This window comes from Chrysochloris asiatica, unplaced genomic scaffold (assembly GCF_000296735.1).
Source record: "Chrysochloris asiatica unplaced genomic scaffold, ChrAsi1.0 scaffold00004, whole genome shotgun sequence".
Classification (NCBI taxonomy): Eukaryota; Metazoa; Chordata; class Mammalia; order Afrosoricida; family Chrysochloridae; genus Chrysochloris; species Chrysochloris asiatica.
Window position 1 is genome coordinate 43,726,102 of NW_006408522.1, and position 19,906 is coordinate 43,746,007.

At 38.2% G+C, this 19,906-nt stretch overlaps 1 protein-coding gene across 1 annotated transcript in view; it reads left to right on the forward strand.

Moving 5' to 3' along the window:
- The window catches only part of AQR (aquarius intron-binding spliceosomal factor), a 133,892-nt gene that overhangs the window by 48,489 nt on the left and 65,497 nt on the right, over positions 1-19,906 (forward strand). The window contains exons 15-19 of the mRNA XM_006831906.1: positions 1,802-1,922; positions 5,228-5,369; positions 8,102-8,280; positions 12,163-12,330; positions 13,762-13,931. Of these exons, the coding sequence (XP_006831969.1) occupies positions 1,802-1,922; positions 5,228-5,369; positions 8,102-8,280; positions 12,163-12,330; positions 13,762-13,931 (780 nt within the window). The remainder of the gene's footprint in view (positions 1-1,801; positions 1,923-5,227; positions 5,370-8,101; positions 8,281-12,162; positions 12,331-13,761; positions 13,932-19,906) is intronic.

The window sequence follows — 19,906 nt, forward strand, 5'->3', positions numbered from 1 at the left end:
TGATTTATTTTCCAAACTAATACCCTTAGTACAAGGTGTAAAATATAATAGTTTACTGTCAGAATGAAGATGGTATGCTATTTTGTGGGGGCAGTGACAGGAAATTGTGTAGCAGGTGTTTTAAGCCTAGTAACAGGTGTTTAACCACCATTTGGAGAGAAATCTCTGGGAAGAGTCTGAAAAGTATTTTAAGAAGAGAATACTTTTCTATCAGTATAGTTCTGTACATGAATTGCATGTCTTAGGTCACCACTTCTTGCAAATCATTTTTCATGGTTTCTGAGTATAAGTGCTTCTCAAAATTCCTGTGTTATTTTTCTGACTGTGTAAAATTTTCTCTCATAAGTTTTGGATTAATAAATAAATCCTTATTCGAGAAAAAAAAAAGCATTTCTTTTCTAGGACTCTTTCTAATAGAAGCTAAGGTTGAGTACAAAGCTGACCCTGTGTCTTTTAAGATACTGTAACTAAAATCTCATCCTTGTTGTTGTTGTTGTTGTTATGTGCCGTGGTTCCGACCCATAGCGACCCTGTACAGGGTTTCCGAGGGTGTAAATCTTTACGGGAGTAGAAAGCCTCATCTTTCTCCTGAAAATCTCGTCCTTAGTTATACCAAAAGGAAGTGACTTTAAAAATCTCTGGTGCTACATATTCCTTCATAACATCCCTTTCCAAGGATTTCCTCAGGGATTTGGATTCTTCTAATATCCAAAGTAATTGGACTTCTGGTGTGGCGCCGCCAGTTAATGCGGTAAACTGCAATGTCGGTTTGGGCCATTAAGGCCGTTAGTTCCAACTCACCAGCTGCTCCTTGGAAACCCTGTACAGCGTTGCTATGAGTCGGATCCTGACTCGATGGCACTTAGCAACAAGCAACAAATAACCAAATTGTGATTTAAAATGTACATTTTGTTGTTGTTAAGTGCTGTCGAGTCATTTCAGTATGTAAGTGCTATAGAATTGAAATTGAAACCCATATAGGGTATCCAAGACTGTCAATATTTGTGGGAGTAGAAAGACTCGTTTTTCTCCCAACGTGGGCTCAAGCTGCTGACCTTGTGGTTCACTTCCCAGAGCTTATCCTACAGAGCTACTATGCTCCCCAAATGTACATGTTGTTGACATATCACAATATACTCTTTCCTAAAATAATTACTATCTTTGTTGGAGAGAATGTGACACATTTTCCCAAATATATCATAATTATAGGGTCTGTTGATTAGGTGACCAGTGTATTTGTGTTTGAGATAGAATTAATAGTGGAAGAGTCCACAGTATTCATCACATCACCTCTCCGATTTTACCAAGTGGTAAACTGGGGCCTGGGGAATAATGGGCCTTCCTAGATCTCAGACGTGTAAGTAAAGGGTGAAAACTATAACCCAGGACTTAGGGCTTTAAGCTCTTGGTGAGTTCCAGGTATGTTGACACTATTTTACAGGATTCTGTTTCATTTTCACAAGAAACCTGAGAGGTGAGTGATGTTTCATCTATTTTACCAAAAAGGAAACTAAGCTTGGGAAGACTGAAGTCACTTACCCAGGTTTCACAGAGTTTATAAGTAGAGGGCCTGGGATTTGAACTCATATCTATCTGATTCCAAAGGCCACCACACTGTTTACTCTTTCATCTTTGATTTATGGAGAAAAAGGGGGGAAATGTTGGTATTGTTAAATGGTATAGTAACAATGAAAGGCTTAAAACTTCTTATCCTGTATTTCATGGCAAATTTCCCCAAAAGTTTTGATTGGAAAGGATACTTCTAACTTTCAACATGAACCTGTTGTTTTGTTTCATTTAGGTATCTCGTCATGAGCGCCGAATTTCTCAGATTCAGCAGCTAAACCAGATGCCCTTATACCCAACTGAGAAAATTATATGGGATGAGAATATTGTCCCAACTGAGTACTATTCTGGAGAAGGTATGGTAAAGAAAAATGTGATTCTTTATGCATCACATGAAGCTTAGTTTAGAATTCAAGATATGTCACTAAAAATGTCATCAGCTCTACATGAGGGGGTTTCAGAAAGTTCATAGAAAACTGGAATGAAACGATAATGGAATTTTTCACAAACTTTTTGAAGCCCCTTCATGTAGTAGAATAATTTTCTGGTAGTCTCAAGTTCACCTTCAAAATTTAGAAACTAGTCACTATTTGAGTGCTTAACACTAAGGATTTTTATTTAATTTAAACATGCCTGATTATGTTTATACATGCCCCAGTCTATACGAAGGAGGCCTGTTGGCACTGTGGGTTAGGCATTGGAAGGTAGGTGGTTCAAACCCAGCAGCCATGCTGAGAGAAGAAGATGAGTCTGTCGCCTCCCATAGATGTTTACTTCTCAGATACCCTACAGAGGGCTACTGTGAGTTGGACTCAACTCGATGGCAATGGTGAGGTTTAGTTTGGTTAGGCTATATGAGGGAACTTTGGAAAGTTCATGGAAAAATGGAATTAAAAGATCAAATTTTAAAAGTACCAAACCAAACTCATTAGCATTGAGCTGATTCCAACTCATAGTGACCCCGTGTAGGATTTCCCAGGCTGTGAATTTTTACAGGAACAGAATGCTTCAGCTTTGTCCTGAGGAGCAACTGGTGTGTTTGAACTGTCGGCTGTGTACTTAGCAGTTCAGTGTGACATCTTACCATGTCACCAGAGCTCCTAAAAATAGAAAAAGATAAGCTTTTATTTCTCAACATAAGCTTCATCAAATTCAAGACACTTTTGTAGGTGATGATAGCAGCCATGTAGTGCATCCCTGGAGAACTGAGGGTCCTGGAAATTTAACCACGTCAGTGCGGTCATTTTCATATTATTGTAAGAATGGTGTGGGCGCAGCATCTAACCTCTCAACTGACTTCACGATGGAGATGGGGAATCAGACTCAGTCAGCCCATGGACAATTCCAATGAAGTTGACAGCACCTTCTTTACCTCTTCTGACACCATTTGTCTCCCCCATAGCACTCTGTACGTCTCTGCTAGGTTTAATAATTCAGTACAGTAGCCACATAGAGCCCTCAGGTGACACTGATGATTGTGGGCTTTATTATTTATTAGGAAGTTAACAGGTTACAATTCAGGATCAGAAATGCTCAGGATACAGTTCTTCAGGCAGGACAGCCTTGTGTCAGCCATGTCCACAGACACGTCTCTGTCTGGTCCTCAGCTTCTCGGTCACATGGCCCTTTCAGCCCGCTCTGCTTGGGCAATGTTTCAAAGCTTTTTTTCAGTGCTGCTGGTTAATGCTCAAAGGGACACTCCACGCTTCTAAAATCTCCCCCAAAGGTGCTTGGCTCAGCTTCCCTGATGAAGTGCCTGGAGGCACGCCACTCCACAAGGGAGCCTCCTTTTTCTCTGTGGCACAGAAAGGCCACCCCTGTGTCTGATGCCTTGGTGTTGCTGCCTCTTGTCTACCACGTCTCTGGTGTCACAGTTCTGTCTTCTGAACTGAGGAGGTTCAGTGTGCTGGGACCTCAGGGTTGAAAGGACACACTCTGCTCCTGCCATTTCATTCTTGATGGTAAGGAAATTCCCCTTTCCTGCCTCTGAGATGGCTCATTTTCTACCCAGCTCCATGGCAAAATGGACTCCTTCCCATAAATCCATTCATAACTACCCAATCATTTGGTGGAAGATAAAAAGACTATGACTAGAAGAGCTGTATCAAGCGAGTCATTGCAAGTAACTCTTGTTAACTGAAGAAAACTGGATACCCTGTAAGGATTTTTTAAGATTATAAAACAAAAGGAAGTCAGAAAGAGCCAAATCAGAGCTGCAAGGTGGATGCCTAATGATTTCCCTTGAAATACTCACAAAATCGCCCTTGTTTGGTGAGCGGAATGAGCAGGAGGAGTATCATCTCTTTGAGAATGATTCTTTGTTGAAGCTTTCCTAGGGATTTTCTGCTAAAACATGGCTAACTTTCTCAAAATGCTTTTATAATAAGCAGATGTTACCATTCTTCACCTTCCAGAAAGTCAGTAAGCAGAATGCTGTGAGTGTCCCCACAGACTGTTGCCATGATCTTTTCTCTTGACTGGTCCAATTCCACATCTTGGTAGCCATTGCTTCAATTGTGCTTTGTCTTCAGGATCGTACTGGTAAAATTATGTTTCATCTCCTACTGCGGAGTTTCAAAGAAATGCTCCAGGATCTTAATCCACTTGTGTAAAATTTTCATTGAAAGTTCTGCTCTTGTCTGCAGCTGATCTGGAAGCAGCAGTTTAGGTACTCATCAAGCAGAAAGTTTGCACAACTTTAATTTTTCAGTTTAAATTGTGTAAGCTAAACCATTTGATAGGTCTGTAGTATTGACTATTGTTTCTTCTGCTAACTGCTGGTCCTTTTCATTTAGAGCACGAACAAGATTATTTCATTGAGAATTGATGTGGATTGTTTGCCACTGCACGCTTCATCCACTGCAAACTTCATTTTCAACTTTGTCTAGCCCCTTGTTAAAATGAGCTATCCATTTTTAAGCTACTGATTTCTTTGAACACTTAACAACAACAGTTTGCATATGAATCTCTGATAGGCAGATTACATTTATTAACGGAACTCTTTCTTAACCCAAATTCTTAATAGACAGCATTTTTTAAGCTGATTCTGATTTTTGTGTGAAAATCAATATTAGTGCATATCAAGTAAGAGGGAACTTCAGAAGTTCACGGAAAAATGGAACTGAAAAATGGAATTTTTCCACCAGCTTTTGAAGCCCCCTCATAGGCTGTAAGTCAAGCATCATTAAGTTGTTGTTAAGTGCCATCGAGTTGGTTCCGACCCATAGCAACCCTGTATAGGGTTCCCGAGGAGCAGCTGGTGAGCTTGAACTGCCGACCTTGCAGTTCAGACGACTTTGCAGTCTGGCACATTAACTCACAATGCCACACCAGGACCCTAGCATTAAGCTGTTCTTGTTGTTAGGTGCCATCGAGTCAGTACCGACCCATAGTGACCTTATCCTCAGCCGAACGAAACACAGCCCGATCCTGGGCCAGCCTCACCATTGTTGCCACGCTTGAGTCCATTGATGCTGCCATTTGACCAATCCATCTTTTTCTTGGACCCTCCACCTTACCAAACATGATAACTTTCTCCACCAACTGGTCCCTCCTGACAATATATTAGGTTCATATAAAATGTTTAGTTCCTTTTTTTATAAATAGTACAGTTGTGTGATTAAAAGAATCATTCAAATATGGATGTGATTTTCATTTTCAGGTTGCCTTGCTCTTCCCAAGTTGAATTTGCAGTTTTTGACTCTTCATGACTACCTCCTCAGGAACTTCAATCTCTTCCGTTTAGAATCAACCTATGAAATCAGGCAGGACATTGAAGATAGTGTCAGCAGAATGAAGCCCTGGTTGGTACATTGGTTCCACTTGTAATGAAGAGATGCTAGCAATGATTGACATCTTTTGTTAGAAACCTCATGAGTATTTTAGAAGTAATGTATCTTGCATGAAGATACTCTTCAAAATATGGGATGTTTACCACTGGAGGAATTATTTAATGTGAATTAAAATGTTAAGATATAAAATAAGAATCTGGATGCTTTGGGAGTGAGGCTGGGAGAGTAGGGACAAGGGAAGAAAGGTTGCTTCTTCCCGGAAGGGAAGGGAGAAATGTTGAGAGGAGTAGGTTGGACATTAGTAAAAGCGTAAAGAGAAAAGGAAGGGTGCAGGTTGGACAGCTGACCAGCACAGGGCAGGACGGTTTCAGTTATAAACTGTTCTTGTGATTGTCTCACTTACCCTTTCTAAAACAGTTGTCCCAAGTTGAGAGTGGGAGCATTGCTGAGAATTGCATTGTTGTTGCTAAGCGCTGTCGAGTTGAGTCTGACACATAATGACCCTGTATAGGGTTTCCTAGGACCAGCTGGTGAGTTTGAACTGCCGACCTTGCTGTTCAAACTGACCTTATGGTCCAGTGCTTAGCCTATGGCACCACACCATGGAAGGTACATTTTAAAATCTTCCTTGGTCCACCATCCGTAGATTACCTGAATAAAGTAAATCATCAGGATTTGCTTTGGGGCCAGTTAAGTAGAACTAATATTTCAGAAACTCTTCTGCTTATATTCAACCCACTTCTTGCTAGCTGATGTCTAAAATTCATTTAGTTAATACAGATCTTTCATTTTAGTTAGTTGTTGTAGGCACCTGGGCATTAAGGAGATTTGTGAAAGTTAATTTTACGTTTTAGATGTGGCAGATTTTGGTAAATAGTCTTCATCCCCAAATTCAGTCTAAATAAGTTATTATATATCAGCAGTGATCATAAATGAGTAAAATGTATTCTATGAAATGATTTTTTCATTATGTTATAATTATACCAAGCATACATAAGCAATTATATTGCAGTCTTTGTGAAAAACTAACTTTTACAAATGTGAACTGATTCAGGTATCTTCCAGGCTTTTCTCACTACTAATTGCAGAGAGTTACAAAAATACTCTGATTATGATCTGTTTTTTTCTCTTCTAAATTTTATTTCATGCAAAGTTCTATTTGTTAATTACTTATGTGAAAAGTTATTCTGGGTGAGACTATGAAACAACATAAGGGAAAGTATTTTTGACTTAATAATCAGGTGAGTCAGGAGGCAGGCTAACAGTTTGAATTTTGTACACCACTGGCTGATCATCCCTGCCCACCGTTCTGCTCAAATTACTGCCCATTGTTAGGACTCCGAGGGTGTGTTTAATCAGAAAACTTCCTTACAGGGCTACTTAGCTTACCTTGGATTTGTATGCTCTAATTCTAGGCTTAATTTTGGCCTTTGCAAATTGTTGTTGTGGGCTGTGGAGTTGGAGCCAACCCATAGCCACCTAATATTAATAGCATTTCCCAGAGCTTCTGGTGGGTTTGAACTGTCGACTATGCGGTTGACAATACAGTGCTTATCCTAGAGCACCATGCCGGGGATCTTTTACAAACTAGGGATTTATTAATTAGCAATTCAAATATAGCTCACTTATATTTTCCTTAAGTGCCAAATAAAACAAAAAGTACTGGAGTTCTTATAGTCTGTTATTAATTTTTTTTTTTTTTTAGTTACACCATTTTCAGTAGTAGAAAAAAAAATGTCACTTTTTAAATTAGTTCATTCACATTTGTAATAAATGTTTTATTCCTAATTGGCCATCATTGAAAACTGTTAAAAATGATGAAGTCTAAAAGTACCAGGCTGCCTTATTTTTAATTCGTTTCTCTTTGACATTATTAAATTCTACAGTTTTCTATTGTGACACATAAAGCTGTTATGTAGGATGTAGATTTTTTTCCTTTTTTAAATCTTTATAAGCATGTTATTTTTGTCAATACTTTCCAGTTCTATAGTGATGCTGCAGTTTTGGGTTGTGGATTTTCCTAATAAACTATTTGATGTGAAAATGACATCACTAGTTAGATTAACAGAAGAGGAAAGAATGGTTTTTTGGATGATAGTGGATCTAGTTAGAACTAATTTGATTCCTTTCTCCCAACCCATGACTGAATCTTTTCAGTGATTTAAATATTGTATCCTAAAGCATAACATCTGATTATTTTAAGTTTTAAAAATTCTGATGTGTTTCAAAATGTATTTGAATTAGATTATATAAACAGTTGAGACTTTTTATGACAGGAAAAGGATAACTTAGAATCAAATTAGCAGTACTGCATAATTTCTTTCTTTGATAAAGGGATCCACCTCCAGAATGCACTTACGTACAAAATGTTACATTTTTTCTGGGGTTCTATTCCTGTTTTTGTTTTTGTTTTTTCTTTTTCTTTTCTGTACCATGGCTGTCTATGATACAATCCCTATGTACTGGGGCTCAGAATTTAAAAAAACAGAAGAAGCCTTTGGAAGTAAAGGTGGCGCTGTGGGTTAATGCACTAGACTGCAAAACCATTTGAACTGCAAGGTTGGCAGTTCAAGCTCACCAGCTGCTCCTTGGAAACCCTATAAGGGTCGCTATGGGTTGGAACCGACTCACTAGCTCTTAACAACAAAAACAACAGTGCTAAGACATAAACACTAGTTTGACTTGTCCAAAGTTGGGGGGAAATTCCTTTTTGTTTCATAATCATCTGTTTCTTTGATTTTCAGGCAATCTGAGTATGGTGGTATAGTGTTTGGTGGTTGGGCACGAATGGCCCAACCCATTGTGGCTTTCACTGTAGTTGAGGTTGCCAAACCCAACATAGGTGAGAACTGGCCAACCCGAGTTCGTGCTGATGTTACCATCAACCTGAACGTCCGAGATCACATCAAAGATGAATGGGAAGGTACGGTTTACATTTCTAGAGTGAAGTTACCTTTTACCTTCTTTCACGTAGCGCCTCAACAAAGCACTTTTACTAAATATTAAATTCTCGTAAATGGTCATTAAATTTTATCCTTAAAATTTGATTTAAAAATATCAATTGCTTTTCTAATTGTTATTACTGAAAATACCAAGGTTCGTATAAGAATAATTAAATACCATGATACTTTAATAATAAACGTAAAATGTCATGCAAGTCAAAGTGTTATTAAAATTTTAGCTTACAAATCTGATAACAGTGTTTGAAGTCCTAGTTTTAGTAAATTAATGTTTATTAATTTACTGGATCAATATAAAAAGGAGAAAACCATTAGTGTTTACTAAAAAGGGGGAAGACAGTACACATAATGTGTACACGCTAACCAAGTAAGGGATATTGGTGTTTTGCCAAAGACAATGAAACCAAAATGAAAATAGGGATGCTTATAATTTATGGTAAATAAAGATATAAAAATCAAAATTATTGTTAAGTGCTGTTGAATCAGTTCTGACTCATAGCCACCCTATATAGGTATTTCAAGGAGCATCTGGTAGGTTTGAACCACCAGCCTTGTGATTAGCGATCCAGTGCTTATCCTGTAGCCCCACACCAGGAGTCCAGTTACTGTTGTTGTTGGGTGCCATGGAGTTGGTTCTGACTCAAAGTGCCCCTTCTTATAGGGTTTCCATGGAGCAGCTGGTGGATTTGGACCACCGACCTTGTAATTCAAACGAACATTGCAGTGCTTATCCACACCAGGAGTCTAATCAGGCAACCTTAAAAGGAATTGGGGGGGTGGTGGTGGTGGTAAATAAAACAACTCAGAAAGAAATAATAGCAGTTTCTTTGCAGTAAAGGAAGTTAGAGAAAGAATCAGTGAGCTCAAATTTACTCAAGAGTAAATAATTATAGAAATACTGTTTCTTTACTAGCCAGATTTTAGGGAAGGGAGGTCTGTGTCACAGTTTTCTCAGAAGCAGATATACTCAAAAGTTACTCAATCAAATGGAATCAATAGTAATATAGATAGCACATATGCCAGAAATGGCACATGAACGGATGTTTAATGAGCATTGTTATATTTTTCTCTCAGCTGTCTCTGAAAGCTCTTGCTTGCTGTCCTTCTGTGAGAAACAGTAGCCAGTAGGTTTTGTCTCCTTCTACCTTCTTGGCATTGCAGAAGGAAAGCGATAGGCTCTTAATGGATCCATTTCAAAAATTATTGCTCCTGAAATAACTGTTTATAACCAGAGAGACCAGATGATGTATTTATCAAAGAATTCTGAAGGAATCCAGCAACAAAACTGGCCGCATGTTTTGTCAGCGGTCACTGTAGGGGGGATAGTTTGTGACAGATTGTCAATGAGACTTCTGTATCCTTCAAAAGAGTTCTAATCTAGGGTGTTTCATAGTTAGAATAATATATACCTTTATTATTACTACAGAGCTTTGGTGGCACAATGGATAAGCACTTGCCTGCTAACTGAAAGGCCAGTGGATTGAACTCCAGATGAAGAATGATTTGGCAATCTGCTTCCATAAAGGTTTACAGCTTTGGAAGGTCCATGGGACAGCTCTGCTCTGGCCTATGGGATCACTGTGGGTCAGAATTGACTCAGTAGCAGTGGGCTTGGGTTTTGCTTTGAATTAATATTTAATTTCAAGAAAGACATTAAAGAGTTGGAGAAGATCTTGTACTTATTAGCTTTTAAAGCTTAAAGAGGTAAAACATTATTTAACATGGTGGGTAATAAACCACAGTAATGTATTGGCTATTCCCTGAGGTAGTACTCTTTGGAAATAAAATAAAAAAACAAAAGAACCTTTGTAGGAATTTATACGTGACGGAACAAAAGGATGTCTCATGGGAACTCCTCCATCATAACTTTGGAGGCTGCTATCAGAAGGACCTAGGTTTTTGCTCATTTTTTTTTTTTTTAATCTTTAATAAACTAAGAAGTAATATGGTTACATTTTGATGGATATGAGAGGGAACAGGAGGGTTTTATGAGATGTGTGATTATTATGAGACAGGTTGGGAAGAGAAATGTTTTCAGTAGAAATTCCAGCTCTGTATTAATCATCAGTGGAGGAAGAAATAGAAAAAGGTGACCAAAAAAAATGAGAGGGATGCTGTCTTATAAAAACAATAGATTTGAAGATTTTAAAATGAATATTATAAAACTTTCTTCTTGTCCCTTCAAGAAAGGATGAAACTCAAGTCCTTATTTTTTCCATTAGCCCATTTAAGAATTAAGAAAACAGAATGAAACCAAAATGCTAATAAGTTCTGCTACAAAAAACACAGCTAGGATGAGGTGAATGTAGATGGCTGAAAGGGGAGAAGCATAATATGTTGTTAAGTGCTGTCGTGTCGGTTCTGACTCAATGCTGAGCCTGTGTAGGGTTTCTGAGGATCAACTGGTGGGTTTGAGTCAGTGCTTATCCTGCAACGCCACACCAGGACTCCTTACTATAATGGCCCCTATATTATTAGTAATCTCTTCACTTAGTGTGGCACTGTAGGGTAAGCACTGGACCACAAGGTTGGTTTGAACCACAAGGTCAGTGGTTCAGGCTCATCTATAATGAGTCTCTATGAGTTGGAACTGACTTACTGGAACTTAACAACACCGACACATTATTGAGCAAAGAGCTGGTGGTGCTGTAGGATAAGCATTGGACTGCTAAAAGCCAAGTCAGCAGTTCAAACCCACTAGCTGTTCTTCATGAAAAAGATGAGGCTTTCTGCTCCTGTAAAGATTTACAGCCTCGGAAACCCTATACAGGGTCACTGTCAGTTGGAACTGACTGGATAGCACCTAATAACAACAACAACTCACATTGCTGATTTGATTTAATTCTGTATCTTGTTATGGAAATATGAGTGTTTAAATGTACATTTATATTTTCTGTATACACGGATCAGATGACGTTAAGTGGCATGACGTTGCATGCCATGAGGTCTGATTCTGTCTTGTGTCTTTCAGTCTCTTTAAAAGGGGGCATCTTGAAGTTCAAGGGAAAAAAATCCCATTTTATCCTAAACTTTTTGGAGTCCCTTCATCTTTTTAATAAAGTTTGGAAACCAGTTGAGTCCATTGTTTGGCACAATGACTGAGAAGCTGTGGACTTTTAAGTCTCCTGTTTCTTGCATTTACTAATTTTCAGTATTTGCAAACTGAAACTATGGTATTCAACCACCTTTCTCAAGATGGTATCTGTCAACAGTGCTTTTGTACTTTGAATTATTTTTTAGTTGACTCCTTTTAGTAATATACAAGTAGTCAGTTATTTGGAATGATGCTGAATGATAGTTTAAACTCATGTTGTTGTTGTTAGGTGCCATCGAGTCGGTACCGACTCACAGCGACCCTATGCACAACAGAAGGAAACACTGCCTGATCCTGGGCCAACTTCACTATTGTTTGTTCGCTTGAGCCCATTAATGCTGCCACTTTGCCAATCCATCTCGCTGAGGGTCTTCCTCTTTTTCTCTGACCCTCCACCTCAACCTTAGAAACCTGTTAAATACCAGATAGGTAGATTATATGCCAACTATAGTTGTGGTTACTTATGATGATGAACAATTTCAGTGCTATAAGGTGACTTGCAGGGCTTATGTAGAAATGTACTCATGGCATAAATGTTTGTAATTGTAATATAAAAAAAACTTAAATGTTTGCTATCAAACTGAGGATAGAAGATGTATTAGAATGCAAATATAATTATTGATTACCTCACGTATTTTTAAATGTTGTTTTTATTGTCTCTGTTGCACGGGTGAGAGGATGAGAATTTGTTAACAAAACGGGGGGAAAAAGTGAAATTCTTATCGGTGAAAGTATCCTTATGTTTTACTAGGTCTTCGTAAACATGATGTATGCTTTTTAATTACTGCACGTCCCACAAAGCCTTATGGCACTAAGTTTGACCGGAGGAGACCTTTCATTGAGCAGGTTGGCCTGGTTTATGTCAGAGGCTGTGAAATTCAGGGCATGCTGGATGATAAAGGACGTGTCATTGAAGACGGTATGGTGATTTATGTTTCTGGAAGAGTGTGTATATAAAAAGATACGTTTCTTTGCCATTTTCCTTTTTTACCTTCCTAAGTAATATTTTTAGTTGATTAATGTACTAGATAGATGTTGTAGTTAAGTGCTGTTGAGTCGGTTCCGACCCATAGCGACCCTGTATAGAGTCTCTGAGGAGCAGCTGGTGAGCTTGAACCGCTGACCTTGCAATTCAAATGGCTTTGCAATCTGGCACATTAACCCACAGTGCCACACCAGGATATAAAAGACTTATTTTTATAAAATAGATTATTAGAAAGACAAAGTCTTTTGAAGTGATTTAAAACTTTCCTTTGTTATACTTTAGAATACTGCTTTTAAGAAAACCTCTCAAGTGCTTCATATAATTGATTGGACTTTTATGCGTTCAATGATATATTTGCCTAATTTTACCCTTTTAAGTTTTACTGAGTTGATTAATTATAAGGGACTAGTATGTTCTTGTATTTGGAAATATACGGTGTATTTAGGTTGTCAAAGGACTGGGGTCAGGCTATGGAATAGTGAGCTATTGACATTTGATAGATGGAGGCCTAGGATGCTAAACATTGTGTAATAGACAAAATAGACTTGTGGAAGGAATTGTCCTGCCTAACATGCCAGCATTGTCCCATTTAGAAACACCTTCCTTAACACCTACGCTTATCATTAATTGTTCCTTTGAAATTCTTTCTTATGTTACCCTGACTTGCATTATAATACCCCTTATTAGATTATAACTACATCCATGTTCAATAATTATTTTACAGCTCAATCCCTAAACTCTTCTTAAAACTTTAATCAGCTTCTACCACATATGATTTTAAAAGTTCACCGTTGCTAACTTGCTCAAGAGTAGACTACTCATATCACTAGAATAAAAGAGTAGACAGAAATGCAAGGTGGGTGGAATAAGCATAAGGCTACGAAAGGGAAACAGATGAAGACCTAAGACAAAAAGAAAGGAGAGAAGCATAGGGCTAAGTTAAAACTCATATAATAATTTAATCAGAAACATTTACAACCCATATATTTATTTAGTCAGAAACTATTTATTGAGAACTTATTATATTATAGGAATTATGAGTGACCAGAAGTGAAAATACAATCTTTGACTCCTGAAAACTATTAATTTAGGGCTTGTCCAGCTAGTTATAGTTGAAGGCAGTCATCAATATTACATGATTGTTACAGCAAGAAATAGTAAGAATTCATTAGAGAATGGAGAAAAAGCTTTCAGCTTTTTGTAAATTGAAATGGGGAGAGAGGGCATTCTAATCAGTGGGAAATGACTAGAGTCCAAGTTTGGACGGTTTGCCTTATAATTTCTAGAAAAGGAATACTGTTAACTTTCTTTGATTTTTGGAAAGTATTTCTTATTTCATTTAACATACTTTTTCAAAATGTCCAGGACCTGAGCCCAGACCCAATCTGAGAGGAGAGTCAAGGACATTTAGAGTATTTTTGGACCCAAATCAGTATCAGCAAGATATGACCAATACCATACAAAATGGAGCAGAAGATGTCTATGAAACTTTCAATATAATAATGAGGAGGAAACCAAAGGAAAATAACTTTAAGGTAATTTTGGCCTATGTAACTAAAAGCGCTGCTGTGATTGGGTCACTGGTAAGGCATAAACATGAATATGGCAAAGAGAAACGCTTGTTGAGAAAATCCAGTCACTGATTTTATTTGGTTCTAAATAATCCTCTTAAATTCTAAACATAAAAATTATATATAGAATCTTGTAAGTCAAAAACAAGTATATTTCCAAATTACTTTAAAACTAAAGTTGTGAAACCTCCTGTCTGAATTTTATTCCATAATATGGTGTATTTCTACATTACTCTTTAGTGAGAAAAAGATTTGGGAATGATTAAGCCCTTGAGTTTACTAATCAAAAGTTCAGAAGTTCAAGCCCATCAGCCACTCCATGGGAGAAAGATGTGGCAGTCTGCTTCCATATAGATTTATAGTCTGGAAAGCCTATAGGGCAGTTCTCTGTCTGACAGGGCTGTTATGAGTTGGAAGTGAATCTGTGGCAGTGGGTTTGGGTATTGAAAGTCTGCCTTATAGTGTAGACTAGTTCTGTGTTCTTGTGTGGCTAGGTGCTAAAGTTTGGCTTTGACTCATAGCGACCCTGGGTACAACTTAACAAAAACCTGCACCATCCTCACAATCACTGCTCGGTTAGAACCTGTAGCTGCAGTCACTGCCCCAGTTCTTCTCATTGAAGGCCTTCCTGGTTTTTGCTGAGCCTTTACCAAACATGATGTCCTTCTCCACAGACTGGTCCCTTCTGACAACATGTCCAAAGTGCATGAAACAAAATCTCACCATCCTCGCTGCTAAGGAGCACTCAGCTGTACTTCTTTTGAAACAGATTTGCTCATTCTTCTGGTGGTCATAGGTATATTCAGTCTTCTATACCAATACCATAGTTCTAAGGCATCAATTCTTCAATCTTCCTTATTCCTTACCCACCTTTCACATGCATATGAGGCAAGTTAGAATACCTTCACGTGGTTCAGATGCCAAGTATTAGTGTTCAAGTAGCATCTTTGCTCATAAACATTTTGAAGAGGTCTTTTGCAGCAGATTTGCTCAGTGTAATATGTCCCTTTGATTTCTTAACTGCTACTTCCATGGGAAGGCTCCCTGGTAGCACAGTGGGTTACTAGTTGGGCTGCTGACTTCAAGGTCAGCAGTTTGTATCTACCAGCCACTCCACAAAAGAACAATAAGACTTTCTGCTCCTGAAATATTTACAGGACAGTCTCAGAAACCCTATATAGGGTCACTGTGAGTCAGGACCAACTGGGCATCACACAACTACTACTACCACCTCTATGGATATCGGCTGTGGATCCAAAGTGAAATCCTTGACAACCTCAGTCCTTTCTCCATTTAATGTGATGTTGCTTATTGATGGAGTTGTGTGGAGATTTGTTTTCCTTATGTTGAGGTGTAATCCATACCACAGGCACCTTGCTGTCGTTTGTATATTGCCTATTGTTGATGAGTCATCCTCCAATCTTGGATGCCATGTTCTTCTTCATACAGTCTGGCTTCTTGAATTATTTGCTCACAGATTCAACAAAGGAAGCAACCCTGATGGACACCTATCCGGATTTAAAATCCCCTTGTTCTGTTCGAATGACTGCCTGTTGGTCTAGGTTCTTCGTGAACACAACTAAGTGTTCATGAATTCCCATTCTTCACCATGTTTGTTATGATCCACACAGTCGAATGACTTTGCATATTCAATAAAACACAGGTAGATCTTTTTCTGGTATTCTGTGCTTTCAGCCAGAAATCCATAGGATATCCACAGTGATATCCCTCTTTCTATGTCCTTTTCTGAATTGGGCTTGCATTTCTAGTAATCCCCTGTTGATGCAACTATTTTTAAATTTTCTTCAAAATTTTATGTGTGTGGTATTAATGCTATTTATTATTGGATGTTTTATGTATTTTGTTGGATTACCTGTCTTTGGAATAGGCACAAATATGGATCTCTGTCAGTTCATTAGCCAAGTACCTGCCTTCCAGATGTCTTAGATAAATGAGTGAGCACTCTGTCCAATGCTGCATCTCTCTGTCTGTTGAAACATTTCAGTTGATACTTATCCTATTTCCTGGAGGCTTGTTTTTTTCCAGTGCCTTCTATTGCAGCATGAACTTCGTCCTTCAGTACCATCGGTTCTTGAACATACGCTACTTCTGAAATGCATCAACAGTGACCAGTTAGTTTTGGTACAGTGTCTGCGTATTCCCCCCATCTTCTTTTGATGCTTCCTGCATTGGTCAGTATTTTGTCCATAAAAAGCCTCCACATTGTAAGTCGAGGCTTGACTTTTTCGTTCAGTTCTTTCAGCTTGAGAAGTGCCAAGCTTGTTCTCTTTTCGTTTTACAATTCCAGTTCTTGCACATGTAATTGTAATACTTTGTCTTCTCAAGCTGCCCTTTAAAGTCTTCTGTTCAGCTATTTACTTTCATCATTTCTTCCATTTCTGTATATTCTGATACAAGTTTCGGAGTCTCTTCTGACCCCAATTTTGGTCTTTCCTTCCCGTCATTTTAATGACCTTCTGCTTTGTTCTTGCATGATGTCCTTGATGTCATCCCATAGCTTGTCTGGTCTTTGGCTGTTAGTGTTCAATGATCAAATGGTTTTCTGGAGGTGGTCTCTAAATTCAAGTGGCGCATACTCAACAATTGTACTTTGACTCTTGGGAATATGTTTTGATTTCCTTCAGTGTTACCTTGAGCTTGCATATGAACACTTACTGGGATTTTTTTTTTCGACCGTCAGCTCTGGCCTTCTTCTGATTAGTGGGTACTGAGCTTCTGAATTTTAGTACCTCTTTCTTCTAATGCTGAGTCATGCCGCATCAGTAAATAAAGGTTTGGAAAGATTGGTTCAATCCACATATTTAAGGTCAACTCTACTTATAGGAGGCAGCTCTTTCCCAGTAGTAATTTTTATGCCTTTTAACCTAAAAGTCTTATCTTCTAGCACTATGTCAGATGCTCCATTGCTATTCGTATTCAAAGCAACATACAAGCCACCTAAACTAGAAGATGAGTGGTGGAGAATAGTGATATAGTGCGGTGTAAGTAAGGGCTCTGGGGCTTTCTACTGTGTAAAACGCAGAAGTGTTCATTGTAAACTTTGAAATTTATTTTGTTCTTTAAAGGCTCTTTTTAGTGACTTAGAGACGAGTGACTATTTGTTCAGCCTACTGAGGGGTTTGAACTACTGATCTTGTGGTTAGCAGCCCAACCCATAACAAACTATGTGACCAGAGCTCTTTGTTCAGCACATAAACTGAATAAATGTGAAAGGATATAGCCATACCACACACCTTCTTCAGATTTGATCCAGGCAATCATGACCTTTTCAATTGTTCCTGTATGATGTTGTTGCCATCCCACAATTCTTCTGGCCTTTGGTCCTTGGTGTCTAATGCATAAAATCTGTTTTTGAGATGATTTCTAAATTCAGGTGGGATAGATTCAAGGCCATGTTTTGCCTCTTGTGAATTATTTTTAATTTTCTTTAGCTTCTGCCTGAACAGTTCCATAGTCAAATCCTGGCCTTGTATTTGCTGATGATATCAAGCTTCTCCACCATCTCTTTCCACAGACATATAGTCTATTTAATCTGTATGTATTCCATCTGATGACATCCGTGTGTATAGTTGTTTTTTATGGTGTTTAAAAAAAGATATTTGCAATGAATAAGTAAGTTGTTGATCTTGCAAAATTCATTCTTGCCATCTCCAGCACCATTTCTATCACCAAGACCATATTTCCCAACTATTCATCTTTCCTCTTTGTTTGCAACATTTGCATTTCAATCACCAGTAAGTATCAATGCACCTTGATTGAGTATTTGACCAATTTCAGACTGAAGAAGTTAGTTGTTGATTTGGTTCCAACTCATATCAGCTGTATGCACGATAGAACAATACACTGCCCGGTACTGTGCCATCCTTACTATTGCTCTTATGTTTGAGCCTATTGTGGTTGCCACTGTGTCAGTCCATCTCGTTGGGGGTTTTCCGCTTTTTTGCTGACCTTCCATTTCACCAAACTTGAGTCTATCTCCAGGAGGTGATCCCTACTAATAACATGTCTGGTGTATGAGAAGTTTAGTCTGGCCATCCTGGCTGTACTTCTAAGACAGATTTGTTTGTTCTTCTGGTATCCATGGTGCTTTTATTCAAGAATTGTTCATTCAAATGCATGAATTCCTCTATGGTCTTCCTTATGTATTGTCCAGCTTTCACATGCATGTGAGGTGACTGAAAATACCATAGTCATCAAACTGGTATCTTTGCTCTTGAATGTCTTTTGCAGTAGATTTTCCTAATGCAATCCGTTGTTTGATTTCTTGGCTGCTGCTTCCATGAGTGTTGATTATGGATCCAAGCAAAATGAAGTGTTTGATAACTTCAGTCTTCATTTATCATGATGTCATCTATTGGTCCATTTTGAGGATTTTTTTCTCTCTTTATCTTGAGGTAAAATCCATACTGAAGCCTGTAGTCTGTGAAGAAGTTGGACGAATTCTTCCATTTTAACATTACCAGCTTCTGATTGCTGCATAAATTTAAATAATAGTGGTATTAACTGGCCTTCCCTGTTGTTGTTGTTGTTAAGTGCTGTCAAGTCGATTCCGACCCATAGCGACCCTCTATAGGGTTTCCTAGGAGCAGTTGGTGAGCTTGAAGCACTGACCTTGGAGTTCAAATGGCTTTGCATTCTGGCGCATTAACCCACAGCGCCACACCAGGACTCCGGCCTTCCCTGTAGGTGTATGGATATTATCCTGTCACAGACAGCAGTGTACTTCATGATGTTGTTGTTGTTGTTATGTGCCATCGAGTCATTTCCGACCCATAGTGACCCTGTATAGGGTTTCCGAGGGTGTAAATCTTTACGGGAGTAGAAAGCCTCATCTTTCTCCCACGGTGCAGCTGGTAGTTTCGAACTGCTGACCTTAAGGTTCGCAGCCCGATTCGTACCCAGAGCTATACTACCAGAGCTCCTTGTACTTCATGATAGATCTTGAAATAGTATTTTTGACAATGAGTATGATGCCATTCCATTTCAACTTGTTGTTTCCAGCATAGTAAGCTATATGATTGTCCGATCCCAAATGGCCAGTACTATTTTAGCTCACTGATGCCTAGGATATCAGTCGTTATGTGTTCCATTTCACTTTTGACAACTTCAATTCTCCTTCATACTAGTACATTCCATGTTCTCATCGTTAATGGATGCTTGCAGCTGTTTCTTCTCCCTGCTATAATGGTAGTTTCTTTAGAGAGTAGAGTCCTCATCTTGTTCTGTTCATTCATCCATTTATCCCTCTATATTTAAGCTGTTTTAAATACATGTATTTATGAACATTTATAACCTAATGAGAATTGGAGTCCCATGTGACACTGTAGGGTAAGCACTGAAGTGCTAACCACAAATTCGGCAATTCAAACCCACCAGTCACTCTTTGGAAAACCCTATACAGGGTTCCTATGAGTCTGAATCAGTTTAACGGCACTTAACAACAACAACAACAACAGCAATTGGAATTAGTCAAATGATAAATAATAACTATCCAGTTACATGAACCAGAGAATTTCAAATAGTGTTAAAGTGTGAGAAAGTATTTTAAGTTTAAAAGTTGAATTACTTGGCATCTATGATAGAATAGTTGGTATCATCATTTAATCTTTGAAATTAGTAGCCTAGCTTCCTGATTTCCATTTGTGGAATACATAGATCACTTTGGTGAAATGAAGATTGAAAACTAAGAATTTGCTTTGACTTTGATGATTACTTTTGACAGCATGTGTTTTAACAACTATAATGACTTTAATTCTTTCATTTGAAATTTATTTGATATTTCCTTTACTCTTTTATCATATTTTATTACTTATTCATAACAATAAAGCTTTCGATTGTGTGGATCATGACAAGCTATGGACAACATTGTGAAGTATGAGTATTCCAGAACACTTAATTGTGCTCATGAGGAATCTGTA